Consider the following 18,508-nt stretch of genomic DNA (forward strand, 5'->3'; position numbering starts at 1 on the left):
AAAAAATGAAAAAAACCTTTGCAATCTCTTATATGGGTAATACCTGTGGAGTCTCCAACCTGGGAGAACTGAACACAACAGAGGTCCTAGGAAAAGGGTTAAACCAAGCTAGCTTGCAGGTACCAAATATTTGTTCAGACCTTGTCAATATGTCTCAGTGTGTCTGACTGTGTCCAGGTGTGTGCCAGAGTGTCTGAGTGTACTCGAGGATGTCCGGGAGTGTCGGAGTGTGTCCAGGTGTGCCCAACTGTGCCCGAATGTGTCTGGGTGTGCCAGAGTGAGCCAAAGTCTGTCAGGGTGTGTCTGAGAGTACCCGAGTGTGTCCGAGTGTTCCTGGGTGTACCTGAGTGTGCCCGACGGTGTCTGGGTGTGCCTGAGTGTCTACAGGCATGTCTGAGTGTGTCCAGGTGTGCCCGGGTGTATCTGGGTGTGCCTAAGTGTGTCTGGGTGTGCCTGAGAGTGCCCAAGTGTGTCTGTCTCCAGGCATGTCTGAGCGTGTCTGAGTGTCTCCGGGTGTGCCCGGATGTCCCCGAGTACGTCTGGGTGTGCCTGAGTGTGTCAGAGTGTATATGGGTGTGTCTGAGTGTGCCTGCGTGTGTCCAGGTGTGCCTGACTGTGCCCAGGTGTTTCTGAGTGTGTCCGGGTGTGTCTGAGTGTGTCCGAGTTTTTCCGAGAGTGTCAGGGCCTGAGTGCATCTGAATTTGTCTATGTCTGTCTGGGTGTGCCCAAGTGTGTCTGGGATTGCATGTGGGTATGCCTGGGTGTGTCTGAATATGCCAAGGTGTGTGTGAGTGTTTCCCCATGTGTCTGGGTGTGTGTGAGTGTGTCCCCATGTGTCTGGGTGTTTCTTCACTCAACGCTAGTGAAGAAATTAATCACAAGAAGTCTCAGTCTGGAACCAGCTCCCATAAAGGGGAGGGCAGAAGGATATAGGATTGTCCCTGGCCTATTTAGTCCTGGAGAAGAAGTGATGGGTATGGCTCAGCTCCACACCTATCCCAGACAGAAGGAGCCTGGAGTCCAAGGAAATGCAGAATTATTCTATCTGTGCTGCTCAGGACTGCAGCAGGGATACCATGTGGAGCCAAGTTGCTCAGAAATCAGCTAAAAATGCATCCATGGCACTGTACTTGCCCATGTAGGATCACCTTAGCACTTTTAACACAATTGTCTTTCTGGAATATAACATGTGAAAGTGCAGCTGCTGTTTATCTCACTCATAGTTTACTGTTGGGGAATACCAGGTTGCAATCACAGACTTGTATCTAACATTTTAAATAGAGGTTTATAAGAGAAAAGGACAGATGCACAATTAAGAAGCCAAGATGCATCAACAGGTGTTCTTTGCTTTGTGCAATTGACATCCTGAGTACAGAGAATTGGACTCTGGAATGAAAAAGCTTTTAACACTTTGTCCTGGTTTCAGCTGGGATAGAGTTATTATTTTTTATAATAGCTGGTTCGGTGCTGTGTTTAGGATTTAGAATAATGTTGATAACAAATCAATATTTCAGTTGTCGCTAAGTAGCACTTACTGTAAACCAAGGACTTTCCCAGAAACTCCCAGTTTCCCAGAAAGCTGGGAGTGAACATGGCCAGGATAGCTGACCTGAGTGGGCCAAAGGGATATTCCATGCCCTAGTAACCATTCCATGCTTACTATATAGACTGGGGAAAGAAGTCCAGGAGGGGCTGATTGCTCTTCAAGGACAGGCTGGGCATCAGTCAGAAGGCAATGAGCAAGTGTAGTGTGCAGCACTTGTTCTTCTTGAGTTTTATTCTTCTCTCTTTTTTGTTACTTCCCATTTCATTGCAATAATTATTATTACATTTTACTTTATTTTGTTTATTAAAACTGTTCCTGTCTCAATCCATGGGTTTTACCTTTTCCAGTTCTCGTCCTCATCCCACTGAGGGGGACTGAGTGAGCAGGTGTGTGGTACTTAGCTGTCAGCTGGTGTGAAACCACAACGTACTTTCAACTTCATCCTTCACTTGACTGGTCTGCAGAAGATAACTTTAAAATACTTTACTGATCAATGTTATTTGGCCCAAAAATCCCTGGGCAACTAAGAAGCTTCATTTATATCCAACAGGTTTTTTATTCTGCTACTTTCTTTGTCACAGCAGAGAGCAGTCTCATCAGAAAAAGACGTTTGTTCCACTTGTGTTACAGAGAGGTTGTTTTGGTGTTGTTTTCTGTGTCATTCTTACGTTGGCGCTTCTTGGTTCCTTTCCGTGACACAACCCAGCCAAGTAAAGAACCCACCAGGACCCCAGCTACTGCAGTCACAATGGCAGCCCAGTAGGGGACTGAAGATTCTGTTTTCTCCAAGATGAGATCTGAATTTCCAAATCCACTATTCCTTCGTGTGGAAAAAAAAGGTTTCTCCTACAAAGGGAGAACAAAGGGTTTATTTACCACAGAGCACTCAAGGGCAGTATTCCAACAATATGCCATTGCCCCTTCTCAGAGAGGAATGATAGATCTTTAGACAATCAGCTGGTTTTGCCTTCTCTCTATCTTAGCCCAAACACTCTCCTGCTCTATTGCCTGAAAATTCAGAGAATACAAAAAAGAAGCCACCTCAGAATCAGGAGTGGTGGCATCGCTTCCTAATTTGCTTGCTGCAAACAAGCCAATGGAAATGCATGGACTCATTAGAACAAGCTTTAATGAGAGGCTTTCCACTGCAGTGAGGATAAAGCTTTTTGTCTTAAATCTTAAGCAGATTTCCCTGTCTGTAACAAAACAGGAGTTTATTTTAGCTATTTGAAACCTTCACAAAGACACTCTTTTAATGAACTCTACCAGTGTGAAGGAAGGAGAAAAAATAGAGGTAATTAATGGAGAAAGCACCTTGACCATTACTTACAGGGTTTGGACACTTGAGTTTTGATCTGTCTTGGGTAAAGTTGTTGTAAGACTGCTTTTCACCAACTGGCTCCAGCTGAAGAAGAGAAAAGTAATGTTAAACATAACGATGAATTTTTTCTTCTCAGGCTCTCTTGATTCAGAGAGTTACAACTTCTCATCCAATCTTTCGCTGCTTGCAGTAATGAAGAAGTGTGGTAGAGGAAAAGTTTGCAAACATTTTAACACTTGTGAACCAAAGACATTGAGAATCTGATGTACTGGCTGCAGAATAACTCCCTCAGAAGCAAGGAATAGGATAAGTGTTTCTTCCTTTTGCATTGCTCTGAACACAATGTATTTTAAACGTTCAGCTAAAGTAAAGTGGTTCACTATTATACCCGGTTCTGCCATGTACTCCTGTCAAGTGGCAGTGTAACTACAAAGGAAAAAAACCCACATGACTTAGGTTAAGCATATTACTTAGCACATTACTTAAAAAAAGGTGCCTAGATGTCATAGTGATGGGAGTTACTTCAGAAATTACAGAGTTACAGAGAGAGGATGGGACAATGCCAACCTTTGCAGTCTTCACTCAGACAATAAATTCCCTGGGAATTTTAGCTGAGGCTAGGTTCACAATTTTGCAAGGAGGGAGTTAAACAGAGCCTTTTATGTTATCAGTTGTCAGCTAAGTTGCAATAGCTGACCATAGGCTCACCCTGAGCCCATTTCCAGCCCAACATAAAATATGCCCAGGCTAACAGCAGGCAGTTGTGCTTGGCTAGGAGTGCACATACCACCGGTTGCCATAGTTAAGCTAATGAGTAGAGGCTTGCTCAGTCATGTTAACTGAAGTGTTTACAACTGTTGTATGGACATGCCTGAAGTAATGACTTCAAGATTGGTCCATAGAGAACTGCAAAGTTGTCATCCAGCACTTCTGGGAATACAGCACAGAGGATGGCTGTTGCTTCTGCTATTGCCCACACAGGCATTTACTGTCCTTAAGGGATTAAAGTGTCAGCTGCATGCTTAAGAGAAACAATACAGCAACAAGGCCAACACAACATGGAAAAAACAAATTTGATCCATAAGATTCTCATATGGAAACATTGAGAATACTTTCTGTCTCTAGCTCATTTTTAATAAAAAATTGTAAAAACAGAAAGAAGCTAGCAGAGACTGAAAAATAAAAATCTATGAACCACAGAAAATACAACAAGGGAAGAGAAGAAAGCTAACAGGTGAAGAGGAGAAGCAAAACAGGATCCCAAGTTTTGCTGATTGTTGTAGCGTCCTGATGGACTCTTTTACGACTTTAATCACTTGGCCCACCCACCATTTTATGCAGTGAAGACTGAATTTGGTCATTTTGTTGCACCTTAAAGGGAACAGCTGTTATTTGTAGGATGTGTGGCTCCTATCTTGCAGCACTCTGCCTGTGGTGCAACTGGTTATTTGTAGATAATTGTAATTCTTCCCATGCCAGGGCACTTGGTAAGGATTCTGGCACAGAGCCCAGACTAAGGATGATAAAATGCAAAATTCTGTAATCACCCATGCTTACTTCATCTCTATACAATCTGTTCTTCAGAAGCCTTAGATTCTGAGCTTTGAAGAGGACACTATCCTCAAGTCCATAAGCGTATAGGACAAGTTCTGGAAGAAACCCACAGTTCCTCTAGAGCATGTGGCCAGCATGGAGAAAGAACACAAACCAAACACTCTGTCCATGTGTCTCTTCACCTCAGCCAAAGACTTAACAAGGTGGGTTTGGGACCAGTGGAATCAAGACTTTAGACTACAGAGCACTCTGACTTCAGAGAGCAGGAGCACACTTTGTTTTGCATGAAGCCAAAAGGGTGAAGAACATTATGGTGAGGGAGAGACTCCGTAAGCCATCCCAATCCCTGCATACCCACACAGTGGCCAGGCACAATCTGGCCCTTTATGTGCACTGACAAGAATCCGTGTCATTTGGCCATAAGCCTGCAGCCTGCCGAGCTTTTCAGGGAACAGGGAAACAATACAGCCTTGCCGTACAAGGACTACAAGGGAAAAGCAGGGATGTGTTACAAGAACTAGATTTAAATAGTAAACAGTAATATCTGCAGTTGGCATAGACAGACAGATCTCTATGGCAGTGAATAGTTGTGCTTTGCATCAGTAAGAACCTGATCTCTGCCACCCCAGTAGAAAGCTTTGTGTCAATAGCCTTACATGCGTAGGAAATGAGTGACAGTCTGGACAGAAAAAAAAAATCTGGTGGCATAGGGAAAGAGACTGATGGTGATTCAGGAATGAGTAATGGCCAATAGGAATACCACATGGCAACAGAAACCCAATTTAAGACCGCCATATGCCCAGGTACTGTCTCGTTTTTTTCTTGAATCCCTCGGTCATGCTCAATTTGAATTTTTCTACATTGTCCTGGGGTTTCTGGCCCACCATTAGCCCTGTTTAAGTTATGAAACTGAGTGAAGCCTACCAGCCTGCTGTCATCTGGAGTCCCAGATAGGGAAGCCTGATGGAAAACAGGCAGATTTGCTGTGCGTGCACAAATCAATTACTCCAAGCATGTGCTTGCATTGTACATTCTATAATCCTGGACCTACAGCTCATATGCTATACAGGGCAACTGCACAGATTCCTACCCTGCATTTTCCTATCCACATTTTCAAGCTCAGTCTGGGGTATCCTGTAAGTTTCTTACCTTGCTCAAACTTCTACTTGGATGGGAAAGAAACTCCTCCATTTATGCTTGTTTCTTGTACAAACCAGGATGGAGGATTTCTGCTAGCACAACATATTTGGCTACTGGCGTTTACAAGACAAGGGGAAGAAATGTTGCTGTAGCATAAAAATACCATAGTCTTCCTTCCAATGTGGGGAAACGTTTCTGAAAGCAACTGTGACCTTGGAGTTATCAAGTCTAGCATTTGTCTCTGACACCTTCTTCCAACACTATTTGAAAGCTATCATTTCCCCCAAAATGACAGATGGAATGTGATTACAAGCATCATAAGTTTGATTTCAGCCCCCCATTAGTTTTAGTGACTACTAAAACTGCCTCAGATACAAGAGTGGGTGGTACAACATGTCCACACTATTAATGGCAGCAAAAATTCAGTCACATATATGTTTTCCTAATAAATATAACAGAATCCACTGAAGAAGGGCTAGCTCATTGAACAGACATTTTCAGCAAACCTACAGAACTGAATGTTTAACGAGGCTGACTTTTTGTTTTAATGCAAGTTATTTACCAAATCAGAAAGGAATTTTTCTTTACATTAAGGCTCTAAGGACCTCTCATTTTAATTGAGCACAGACTTACTGTTTCATGCAATATGAACACTTTAGATTACATTCCTAAGCAATGCAGAGTGAGAAGTACCTCAGAGTTGAGCAACCCCCTCTTGTTAGGATATCAGTTTTATGTTTTGCTTACTCTTCTGTTTCAGACACCTTTCTCATAATGTTTTGTACATACTGCTACCACAAACATGTAGGGATCTAAGTTGTAACCCCTTACCATATTATTCCAAAGAGCCATGGCCATCTCAGCATAGCCTCTTACACTGAAATGAAAGCAGTCTGCAGCAAAGAAACTCATATCTGGCTTGCCAGTCTGCAATAAAAACAAAAATTTATTTCTCAGCAAATCTCAGTCTTTGAGATCTGACATATTATATCTAATAGTATACTGCACTTGATAGACCCAGTTCACAATTTTGGTATTTTCCTAAAGGCAATATGCTCATGTTTTCACACTGGAAATAAAATTAGGTGCTCCTAACTATGGGCTGATTACTGCACCTTGAGACCTTCTGTGTAATGCAGCCTGCTCAACTTCACACAAAAATATTTCATAACAAAATTAACTTATCATTAAGCCAACAGTCCCAGCTGTTACACAGACCCTGCCATTGACCCACATTCCATTTCCTACAGAACTGATAGAAAAGTGCTTATTATTGCTTTTTAAACTTCTGTGACTCAGACTTACAGCCTTTCAAGTGTTGAAATCTCTGCTGAATTTAAGATAACAATAAAAATGGTGGGCTTATCCAGCTGTGGCAAATGTCTCTCTTAGGGGGAATTTGCCTCATCACTACCTGTATGGTAACCATTGGTCTACCTTGTAGCCTGACAGGAAAAAAAAATAAGGATAGTATGAAAAAAGTATCAGTACTATGCAAAACTGGGTTGTTTTGACGAGGATTCATGCTGGATATTTGTATCCTCAACTACACAGCTACATAATGCTAAGGCTGGAGAAAAGAAGGAGAATCAATATTTGGTTTCAAAGGCTGTTCCTGTTTCTATGCTTGGATGAGTCAGAGATTCAAGTGCTGGTCTCCATTTGAAGAAAACCTGAACACATTCCATAACCTAAATCGGGAAACTGTGGTGAATGCTAATCAAGCTCCTCAACAAGGGAAGCAACATGCAGTTTAGGGGAAGTCAGAAGGAGCCTAGTTTATGGGTGCATAAACTATTCCTAAAGCCATTTTGATTCACAGGCAGCACTGTGAATCTGCTTGCCTTCTTGTGAGACTTCCTGTCTTCTCTCTCACTTCTTACCACAGATTCCACGCTGTGCCCCTAGGCTGTGCAAAGAGAAGAAAACACAGTCCTTGTGGCATGGATCTTAGTGGCTTAATCAAAAATTAAGATACTGGCCCTTGCATAATGAGGAAAGCAAAACAGCACTCACACTATCCAGGGGCACCAAGGTGTTCCGGAAAAATGGCTGGATGACAACAGCAAAGTCATCCCTCTGCTCGTACCAACCGCTGTTGATGAGCTGCAAGGTTTCAGCCTGCGTGCAGTGTAATTGGTGAAAACAGAAGAGTTACTTGCAAGGCTCGTCTAACATTTGTCAGCTATCAGAAACATGCAGATTACACGTCTTGCAGCGTTGAAAGCTGTGTATCGTTAGTGTAAATCCAGCTACATGTTATAAAGCAGTCAAGAAAGTGGCTAAGAAAATAATTTGGTTCCTGAGGAGATTTTCACAAGGAAAATGTACAGAAACTGGATTATTTCAAACAAACAAAAAAGTAGAAAATATAAAGTTGCTTAACAAAAAAAAAGCCCCACAGGAAAACAAAAGTAGTTCAGACCTTACTTATATAAACCAAAACTTTTGGTTTCTATAAGTTTGGCACAATTCTATTTTGTTTGGCACAATTGTAATGAGATTAAAATTTGAAGAAAATTATAAAGAAAAGGAACAAGGCCAACATTTCTAGAAGTGACAAATAAGTCCAGAATGCCAACTTCAGGCTGAAGTGCACTTGATTTTTCAGAAAGGTGTGCTTGAATTAAAATAATACTTAAACATTGAAAAATTACCTGCCACTTCCAAAAATTAGGGTCACAGATATTCATACAAATAAAAAGACCCTATGTTATTATAACTTGCCATCTTATGGGTATGAATGCTAATGCTCTTGATCATATCTCAAAACATTCCTAATCCCTCTTCCTTAGTTATGGTAAATGACCCCTCTAGTAGGCTTATACAAGCATTATCCAGGGTGAATTTCTTGAACTTTGTCAGATTCATTGGATAACAGGCACTGCCAGAATAGAGAACATAATGTGATCTGATACAGTGATTCCTGTATTCATAAGAACATCGATGGAAAAAGCTTCTGCTCCAATAGCTATTTATAGCCTCTGTTAATTTTGAGTGAATCTTACGCCTGAGGCTATGAAAAGTTACTCTCAGATAGCAAGCTGGCCCATGGTTGGTTTAGTTAATTTCTTCTGTTAAGAGTAACCACAAAATAGCTGATGCAAGGTCATTTGTCACTCTTGCAGTGACATTAATTCATGTGAGCTACTTATTGGACTCATAACAGACAAACACATATCAACAAAGCAGCCATCATTACACTAAATCCTTTTTGGCTGTTGAAACAGCAGCTGGAAACAGAACTGGTCTCCATCTGCATCCAGCTCAGAACTGAGGTCAAATCATAAGGCAATGTGGAAAGCTTCCACTGCTGCTAACTGGCTAGCTGGGCAGGGTTTTGATTAGGCTGTAGCCAAGTTGTTTTCCAGTTATCCCTCTCTGTAGTGCTGAGGATACACATGACAGGAAGGGCAGTGAGGGAAGCAATATAAAGAGACACAAGTGAAGATGACCAGTTACAGAATCAATGCATTACCTGAAAATCTCTGTTAACTCTCTTAATTTCTTCTAATTCAAAAGAATTTTCCTCCGGGTTTAAGAAACATGGGCAAATTTTCCTGCGATGAAAGAAATATTAGAATTAAAAGCCAGTCTAGAACAGTCACTTCACAGTTCTTTAGCATGTGTGACCGCTTCAAGGAGCTCAGGATAGGTGCTCAAAGCTCACATGCAGAAGGGAGAGCCACCTTGGTGGCTTAGGAATGGACAGATACTTCAGAAAAGAAAAATCTCTACTGACTCACTTTTCAAAATTAACACCTACCACAGGCAGAAAGAGCTGCAGGATACGCAACTCTTGAGTCAAACACAAAAAAGTGTTTAGTATGCCACACATTAGCAAGAAATCACGTGTATTAGAAGAACAAGAAAATCCACCCCATGAATGGGCTTACAGCAGAGTTTCAGACATCTGGGAGTTTAAAGTGAGAAAAAACAAATTTTTCATGTAGTCTGAATCCTTGCACCACTCTGTTTTATTATGTTACCTTCATAACAAGAGGTAATAACTTGTGCTTCACTAAAATTCATCTTATAAGAATGTGCTTGGAATGAATATGAAGACATTGAGCAAGATCATAAATTCATTATTTTCCCTTCCAGTGTGTTCCTGTAGTTAATCACTTGTATTTTTAAAAATCTGTGCCTAACACTTCATTTGAATTCATTTGGCATCACCTTCCAACTACCGGTCTTTGTTATACCTTTCTCTGCAAGACTAAAGAGCCTTTTCATGTCCATTCTGATGCTTTTAAAGACACTGCTGCTTTCTAAAACAAGTCTCTCAACCTTCTTTGAGTTAATATTTTGGTCTCCTTCATTAGGTGCAAGGAGCAGTTCCTGGTTGTGCTCTGCTGTATGCAGCCCAGCCTGCACCAGAGGTAATGCAACACTGGATACAAAGAGAGGAGCCAGGGATGTCAGCCTGTGCTGCTGACCAGCAGATGGCTGGGCAAAAAAGCCTTCAAAGTTCAGCAGTACAGTAATTATGCATTGATTTGTGCTGTGTCATGCTGCCTTAGAGCTGGGAAGTGAGAACTCTGCTATCTACAAGTGCATGCTTTTTAGCTGAAGTATTGCAAGAAGTAATAGAAATAGTGCATCAGGTAAAGGCAGCAATGCAAGTAGCTTGGAAAGCTCAGTAGGGATGTCCTCCTGTAGAAATTGAGACTGAGCCAAAAATATATTACTACATAGGCAAAGAGCTGTTTTGCCTACTTACTTCGCTGCCAAAGCACACTCTGAAGAGCTTGCTGTGATTTTACGCAGTCCAGAGAACTCTAGTATCTCCACCATGTTGATAAAGACTCTTGGGAGCTGCGAGGATTATAATAACCAGACATGCAGACATGTTACAAATAACAGAACATGATACCACTACAAAGAGCGAGAAGTGCCATCCGTAGGTCAGGGAGTCAGTGCAAACTGCACTGGCTGCAGCCAATGGCATGTGCAAGGGTGATGTATAAAAGGAGGGGGAGGGAGACATACAGTGGATGTCAGCCAAAAAAAATTCCTGCAGCTAGTGCAAACTAGCCGAAATGCTGCTTCCCTCCCTGGGACATTTCCACTTGCTGTAGGGTAAATGAAACTGTTCATGGTTGGTTTAGCCACAAAAACTGGCTGTAGGGTCATGGTATGTTTGATCCACAGCACAAATATTGTCAAACACATGGCTTTTTCTGAAACTGCAGCCCTCCTTCTCAGGGCTTTAGTACAGTCATTGAAATGCAGCACTGAAGAACAGTCTGACTCCAACTATTTGAAAGATGACCTTGTATGAAACATAATCACAGACAGTCTATCAGAAGTGAGAAAAACATTAGTGTACTTGCCAGGAACATAGCTTGCTAGGGTATCTTAAAAGCTTACCTCCTTATAGAAAATATCAAGAGTGTCCTGAAGGTGCTTTACATACTTTTGCACTGAATAGGCTTCCTGTTTAAAAAAAAAATTTTAATTGAGTCAGTCTTTTTCAGGAACTAACAAGGTCATCTGTGAGAAGATATACCAACTTGATCCTCCCTTTTTCTTTTGTTGGCAGATATATTTCCAGATCAAGTTTACTGGCACATGTACAGAGGCTATATAGTACTTGTGTTTTTATGCCATTAATATATTCCTCTAATCTCTTTAGAAAATCCTGAAGTATCCTGGTAGAGCCTTTCCCTAATAATGACCATATTGATCATATTTTTGGATTTTGAGTTGTCTTTTACGGGACCCAGAGCAGACTGGTTTGCCTTTTGAAAGAAAAAGGCTTTTTTTTCCCCTCAAACCACCCATCTGGAGAAACTGATATGAAAGCAGTCAGATTCCAAAAAGCTCGTAAGTAAAACAACGTAGTGACTGTAGTTATAGAGGTAGCTGTGGGGGAAAAGGCTCCAGGCAGCAGCCTGTAAAGGAAAGAGCAAAACAGAGAACAGTGCTTGGTCATTTCAACAAGCTGGTGTACAGTCCCCGGTGGGGATGACCACTGACAGCTAAAGACAAGACATGTTTTCCACTATAAACCGATGTTATTATTTTGGGTATCATTCTGAAGCAAGAAATGGGCATCCTCAGTAATGACTGTCTGGAGATGTCCCCTAAAATGTCTGAGACACCATACTGATTACTTTGTCCAGTTAAGCAGGGAGAGCTTTTCAGTTTTATCTTTGTGTTTTGTATGACATGAGCAGGTTCCTAGTACTTAAATAATGCATTTCTCCAGAGCTGCAGTGCCCCTGTATCAAAAGCTGTGCGCTTGTTTCTGACACAATACAGATGAAAGGGGCAGGACTTCTAAGTGCTTTTTAAACAAAGAGGAACTTTGGCTTCCTGAGAGAGAGAAAGGCTATGTTTCCAGGGCTGGTCACCTGCCAAATGCCTGGATGAGCAGGCCTAATTCAGAGATACAAACCTTGTCCAAGCAGTAATGGCATAGGTCACTGCCTCCAATAAGGATGGTAATCAGCTTCCAGTCTTCCTTGAAGTTAATTTTCTAGTAGCACATAAAATAAACAGAATGCAGCATCCATTGCTTAGGCATGCAGAGGCAACATTCACAAATGGGGATAAATGGGGCACAGACAGAACAGGGCAGAACAAAGGAGGTATGCTGAGTTAAGCTGGCAAAAGAAAAGCATCTCTCCAGGGGGAAAATCTGAGCTGTTTGCGAGTCTACTGCAATTCACCTTGGCTTCTGTAAGGAAATTCCCTTCAGCAGACAAGCTCTGTCAGGGTAACCAAGCACGGCAATGTGTCTGTGGCAGCAAGCATCCCTAAATGAATGTCAGCTCCAGAACAGGGATGGACAGGAGAGATTTGCCAGCCATGGCTGCACACTGCAGGCAGCGTGGGGATAAAGCCCTGTGGGAGTGGAGGCTGGAGTGACTCATGTAGCTGTGGAACTGGAGCTGCTGGGGATCCCTGCCAGCTGGGCAAGAATTACCCCGTGGCCAGGAGGGGCAAGGGGTGCCCCAGGGAACAGACAGCTGGATTAAAATAGAAGAGTCCAGGAGGCTGGTGACTTCACTGAGCTCATATAAGGGCAGCTGCAGCATCCACGTCACCACAAGCTAACAATAGGCGCTGCTGAGAGCTGGATCTCATCAAAACATTTTGTAACATTCAGTACAAAGAAAGGAATCAAAGGCAACTATTTTTAGTGTAGTGCATTTACATAACAAACATCTGCAAAAGGATCCCACAAATAGAGGGAGGGCCTGGGAATCACCCACAGGTCTGAATTCTCCTCTTTAACCAGCAATTTGCTCAGAAAGACTTTCATGAAGAAGTAATGTTATGGCAGGGACACACCCCTCTCTCCCTTTTTAAAAAAAAAAAATGCATAAAAAGCTGTGAATAAAACAAAGCATGATAGCCTCTCCTCTTCTATTCTATTGAAAAGCCATGCCAGCTCCCTTCACTGCCAAACAATTGGCAATGCAGAGCACTGACAGTGGGGTGAGCATGCAGCATCCATCAAGAGTTCTGGCATGGAGAGCCACATGCTTTGACAAATCCTGCTTATTCAGTGCCTTCCTTTGCCATTCAGTCTGAGCCAAGGAGCACCAGGCACTCCCATTCCCTTAGAGGGAATGCTCTCCTTGAACCAACAGCTCACACCCAGACAGCCATCCACTCAAATTCAGCCAACACTCAGAGCAGGGCAGCCTTGGGCTTCTCAGATTTCTTCCTCTCCCTGCTTATGATGCCCTTTGTAGTCCTCAGTGGAGCTGGCACAGCAGACTGGTCCACAATGCTAGATCCCCTAAAATTCTCAAAAAGATTATGGTGTGACAGAGATTCATCTATTCCTGAGGTTTCTGGTCACTGATTAATTATTTGCCTTTTCAAAACCAGACTTTGAGAGGGCTTTTTCTCCTGCAAAGACTGCAGTAGTCCTTCTTCCCAGTATTGTGGATATTGTGACTCATCTTTGTCTGCAGGTACCTGCTTCAGTAATTTTATGACCTTCACTTTGAAGGTTGCTGGTCAACAAAGCAATCCTGTGATCTCACCAGATCCTTCAGATTTCTCCTCTTCCTCATTACCTTCCTTACATTTCCTGGCTGCACTGCACCCTACATTAGGGGTAATTCATCTGACACATTCATCTTGGAAAGCACAGCAGAGACAAGGACTTATCTTTCATGACTCAAGCATCCCATTAATAACAGTCATCTCCCAAGACCAGGGCAGCACCACCGAGGTGTGGCCCAAATCCCACTTACCGAGCTGCTTCTCATCAGCTCCACCAATGCACGTGCTTGGGCTGGCATATCACTAGGACAGAGAACAGAAGGTTTTAGATGTGTGCTCTAATCCTCATTGCAGGGGATCTCAGGATGAGTAGAAATCAGTATAAGGAAAGCGATGCCTCAAAAGGCTGAGCAAACACTGAAGGACTAAGTTGCACAAGTGAATAATCTGATCTGAAAAGGCTTCAGCTGGGATGGCTGCCAAGTGGCAGGCAACTGGTATGAGTTCTTCCCATCTCAGAGTTGGCCTCAGTGCATCTTGTTTGGGAAAAAGCACTAATGCCCAGATGCACAGAGACATTGAGTTGCATAACTCGCTTCAAAAATCTAGTGGGGGAGTTTGGTGCTGACACAGAAGCTGGGCACCTAACCAGCCTTCCTGATCCGGCCTTAAATTCCTATGGCTTGTCTTATGGCTGGAAAAGAGTGCTTACATTGTGGGACTGCCAGGCTCAAGAGTCCCAGTCCAGCTCTGGACAGGATGCAACATCCACAGGCCAAAGCAGAAACCATGCTGAGACACCAGCTGGAAAGGAGCTCCTGATATACTAGAAAAAGACTGTGCTTGAGCTAATAGGCCCTGACTCTCTCCAGCAGCCACACAAATGCAGTTACATTATTTGGATTCCTAGAACCACACTGATCATGCTGAGTCAACTTTGCTCAGGAAACTTATGAAATATTTAGTAGATACACAGGCTTTGATAGTTATCCTAAGTCTCTCTTGCAGCAGATTTAACAGTTGTTAAAGGTGTCACAAAAAATTTTGGAAACAAATTGTGTGAGTATTCATGAAGCAAGCACAGTGTAAGCTATACAAATTCTTACATGCTATGGTTGTTAACAGACTAGTAGACTTTTTCTTTAAGAGGAGAAAGGAGTTATTTCCCAGCTGCTTTTAATTTTTTTTTCCTTTGCATTGCAAACAGGGATAATTTTTAATGCCATTAGGGTAGCAGTGGGCTTCTATTTATTATTTTCAGGCACATTCTCTAGAAATCAAGGAATAAAATAATGAATATTTTCCTCACTATAGATATTGCCTGACAGTGAATTAGGGACCTGTATACTGAAGACTGGGCAGAAAAAGGCACTGGTTGAATTAAAAGCATAACTAAGGCATTGGCTCAAAAATTATGGACAGAAATCAAATAAAGAAAGGAAGCTTGTGTCTAATTAAAAAAAGATAACAAATCCCCCAAATACTGAATTGAATTAAAAAAAATAAAATCCCGAAACTCACAATTAAAAACTTCAGATCACAGAAATATGCTGAGTACCAGCAGGTCATCAGCATTAGCTCGACCCTGACATGCATCACAAAGGTAACCTGCCAATCCATCACCTCTCATTCCTTTGCCTTTCTCGTTTGGGATTGTCCTTACCGTGCTGTGGCATTTCTCTCTGCAACATTGAATCCAGCTGTTTCCTTAGAAGTGCCAGTGGAGAAGCCGAAGAGGTTCGGATTGAATTTCTTCAAGATGTCTTAAAAGGAAAAACCACATTGTTTAACCATTCACAGTACAACCAGCAGTGTTGCCTCCCTGCAGAAGCAGGAACCAATTGAGTGGTGAGAATACAGACCTATGTTTTTCCCTCATTTACTATAACTTTACAGGAGCTAGAGACACATCTGCTTTGAAGATTCTAGTTACTGTCCAAATTTCATCATTATTTCTCACATTATTTCTCTCCATGGGCCTGAGGAGTCAGGGCCTGGTGGCCCAGGAGATGCATAGGTGGATCTTGGGCAAATCACCAGTCTTGAATTTAAGTGTCAGAGTATTTGTGGTTACTTTCTTTCACATACCAGAAGCAGTTGTCCTGAATATGGCCCTCTACCACCTTTCACTCCTCCAGCTAGATAATAATACTTGTGGCAGAGAAGTGAATCTTTTTCATTTTTCTAGATTTCACTGAAACTTTCAGGGGGGAAGCATGATGTCTGAAAACTGTTATTGTTACTGTGTCTGTAGTGCTGTCTGAAACCTCTTTATAGAATCTCATTTATAATGCATAAATGAATTGTGCCTTCTATTTTTCTTCAAATACAGTGGTATGCCTAGTACAAGGCAAGGCACATCAGATTTTATTACTAACAATGCCAGGTATTGTCAAATTGCTCCACAGCATGGATCACACACAAATAGAGCAGCCATTGTAAATCAAGTGCCTTCCAATTTATTGTCACATTGACCACTTAAAGGTTTCTATGGCAACTACAGGCCCAATTACACAGAACACTAGGGCAAAAATTTATAGTACTTTTAGATGTTTTTTTCCACTGCTTTGTAGCAACTTGAAATCATTAGGAAGAGCCATAGCTTTGTCAACAATCCTGGCTAGATGGACTGCTGATTGTTTCATAACCCTTCATTTGTCTACAGACATTACAGTCAGCCACTAGAAAGCACAAAACAAAATGAGAGATGAGCAGGTCTGCCATGAACTTCTGTCACCTTCAGCACATTTACTCCTAATTCTTTTGGTCAAAAGGATGATAAAATCACACGCAGGTCCTGTGATGTGGAGGGGCTGAATCAACTTTACAGCTAATCAGATTTCAGCTCTCACTCACATGAACTGCTTAGACCCACAACAGATGGACATCCCCTCCGTTTTGAAGGAAAGAATGACCATTTCCAGATGTTTCCTAGCATCCACTTTAACGATTTTCAGTGTAACACCCAACTTCTGCTTTTCCAGGGTACTCACTGGGTAAAGTAGCCTGGATCTCCAAGGTCTCATCACCTCCACTACTACAAAGGGAAAGAACAAAATCAATCAGTAGGGTTAATCCTGCAGCCATCTGTCTTATTGTCACCATATGTTGTTGTAGCAGCCCAAGAAGGAAAAAACAACACCACAACACCACCCCACCCCCCAAAAGACCTGCTTCAAATAGGACTAAGGAGATAAACCACAGGAATTCAGGGAAAGCAGAGAAAGGATAACTCACATTAAATAAAGCAGGGCAGCACTAAGATAGAAGCTATGCCTTCAGGCTGGGAACAGACCATATTGGGAGAACTGATTTTTCATATGGACGTGCTGGGATACCTATCACAGAAAGGCATACTTCCTCACTAAAGTTGCTCCACATTACCTTGCTGAAACTACATTTGCATGCAGTTATGCATAGGAGAGACTGCATTAAATACCTATTTGTATTCTGCAATGCTGATTTCATAGAGCTTCTGCCTCTACCACTCAAAACTTGTCTGTGTGCAGAGCCAATACACTCTTACATCATTTGTAGCAACCCCTCCTGAAAACATCCATGCCTGCAGACACATGCAAAGGGATGCAGAAAGAGAAAGAGGACAATGTTTACATGGACACAGTTGTCAACCATATGTCTGCCCATAGGGAGCAGGCAGTTTCCTTCCACTCTAGCATGAATATTTAGCTTCACACCCTGGGATGTGCATTTGCCCACTTTGCAGCAAAGGTGTTTGGAACATCTTCACTGAGTTTGTATGCAGTGCTCCTGCCATGTTCATGCTAATCCACACCACTCACTCAGACCTTCTAGCATTAGACACTGCAGTAGATAATCACAGCAACATTTTGAATAAGCTCCAGAGAGACTAGCAAAAGGCTAAAGGGTGCTGTGACACAGGACCACGCTTGTAGCAGTCAGGTCAGGTTAACACACACACAAAAAAAAAAAAAAAAAAAAAAAAAAAAGCAGCCCACTAAAACAAGCAACACAACTCACCCACCCCACATCCCCACAGGAACCACTCCTTTTCTCTTCCAGTCCTGACTCCTCCAATCCTTACCAAGCAACACTTGCTGTCAGCATCTTCCACTTGAATTTACATATACAAATATGTACCTGCACAACCAGGTGACCCACACTTTTAACTGTGTGGACAAAAGCAGAGGTAAAAAAAACAAAAAAAAGAAAGAGCATTTTCACTCACCTCCAGGAAAGTCCCTTCCAGTCTGTTTGTAGGTCAGGTACTTTGCTTCCTACTCCAGTCTGGAAGAGATGGAAGTAACAATTGATAAAATACTAAAAGAAAAAAAAAAGCCCTAAGAATTTAGGTAAGATAAACATCACGTTTTAAAAGTGCTGAAGCATTCTGGTACCATTACTCTGCATCCAGCCAAGCTTTTGCAATATCCCAGTTCTAGCATAAGTGGTCCCTGTCCTTATTCACTACCACACACTGGCCTGTGGGTAGCCCTGCATCTCCCATACTTCAATTTTCCATGCTTCTCCTCATATGCAAAAGGAACTCATCTAGGTAGTGGACCATGGAGCAGAGGAGATATAGTCCAGCCAGAGGACAATAATCAGATTGTAAGGTCAAGAACATAAGAGTTTAAAGCTGCTACTCATACTGTTTAAGCAGCCCAATGGGACCTAGATTAACATCAACAGCTTTGCATCTGTTTGGATTTTTTTCTGATGGAAAATGCTTCATCCTGGCATTTCCTGAAGAAAGATGATTTTGAGAGACTTAATAATCCAGGAAAAAAGCCCCAAACACTGATGAAAAATCCCCATCCAGTTTTAGCTGCACATAAATCAGAGGAGCTGCTTTTTAATCTGCCAAGAAAACAAATCTTTGGTGTACAATCCATTTTTCCCCTCCTGGACCCAGTCTGCTACTTGACTCACAGACTTGATGAGGTGTAGACAGGATTTTTTTTGCCAGTCTAGATAAGCATGTCGGTATGTCTACTGAT

General features: G+C 42.1%; 1 protein-coding gene across 1 annotated transcript in view; it reads right to left on the reverse strand.

Annotated features, from left to right (window-relative positions):
- Positions 1-1,202: 1,202 nt before the first annotated feature.
- The window catches only part of PLB1 (phospholipase B1), a 76,085-nt gene continuing 58,779 nt past the window's right edge, over positions 1,203-18,508 (reverse strand). The window contains exons 47-58 of the mRNA XM_088162819.1: positions 17,737-17,795; positions 16,523-16,566; positions 15,193-15,292; positions 13,781-13,832; positions 11,965-12,045; positions 10,935-11,000; positions 10,285-10,379; positions 9,040-9,121; positions 7,578-7,682; positions 6,393-6,488; positions 2,877-2,951; positions 1,203-2,392 (exon numbers count right to left, since the gene is read on the reverse strand). Coding sequence (XP_088018945.1) covers positions 2,171-2,392; positions 2,877-2,951; positions 6,393-6,488; positions 7,578-7,682; positions 9,040-9,121; positions 10,285-10,379; positions 10,935-11,000; positions 11,965-12,045; positions 13,781-13,832; positions 15,193-15,292; positions 16,523-16,566; positions 17,737-17,795 — 1,077 coding nt within the window. The 3' untranslated portion in view covers positions 1,203-2,170. The remainder of the gene's footprint in view (positions 2,393-2,876; positions 2,952-6,392; positions 6,489-7,577; positions 7,683-9,039; positions 9,122-10,284; positions 10,380-10,934; positions 11,001-11,964; positions 12,046-13,780; positions 13,833-15,192; positions 15,293-16,522; positions 16,567-17,736; positions 17,796-18,508) is intronic.

Source organism: Sturnus vulgaris, chromosome 3 (assembly GCF_052056855.1).
Source record: "Sturnus vulgaris isolate bStuVul1 chromosome 3, bStuVul1.hap1, whole genome shotgun sequence".
NCBI lineage: Eukaryota > Metazoa > Chordata > Aves > Passeriformes > Sturnidae > Sturnus > Sturnus vulgaris.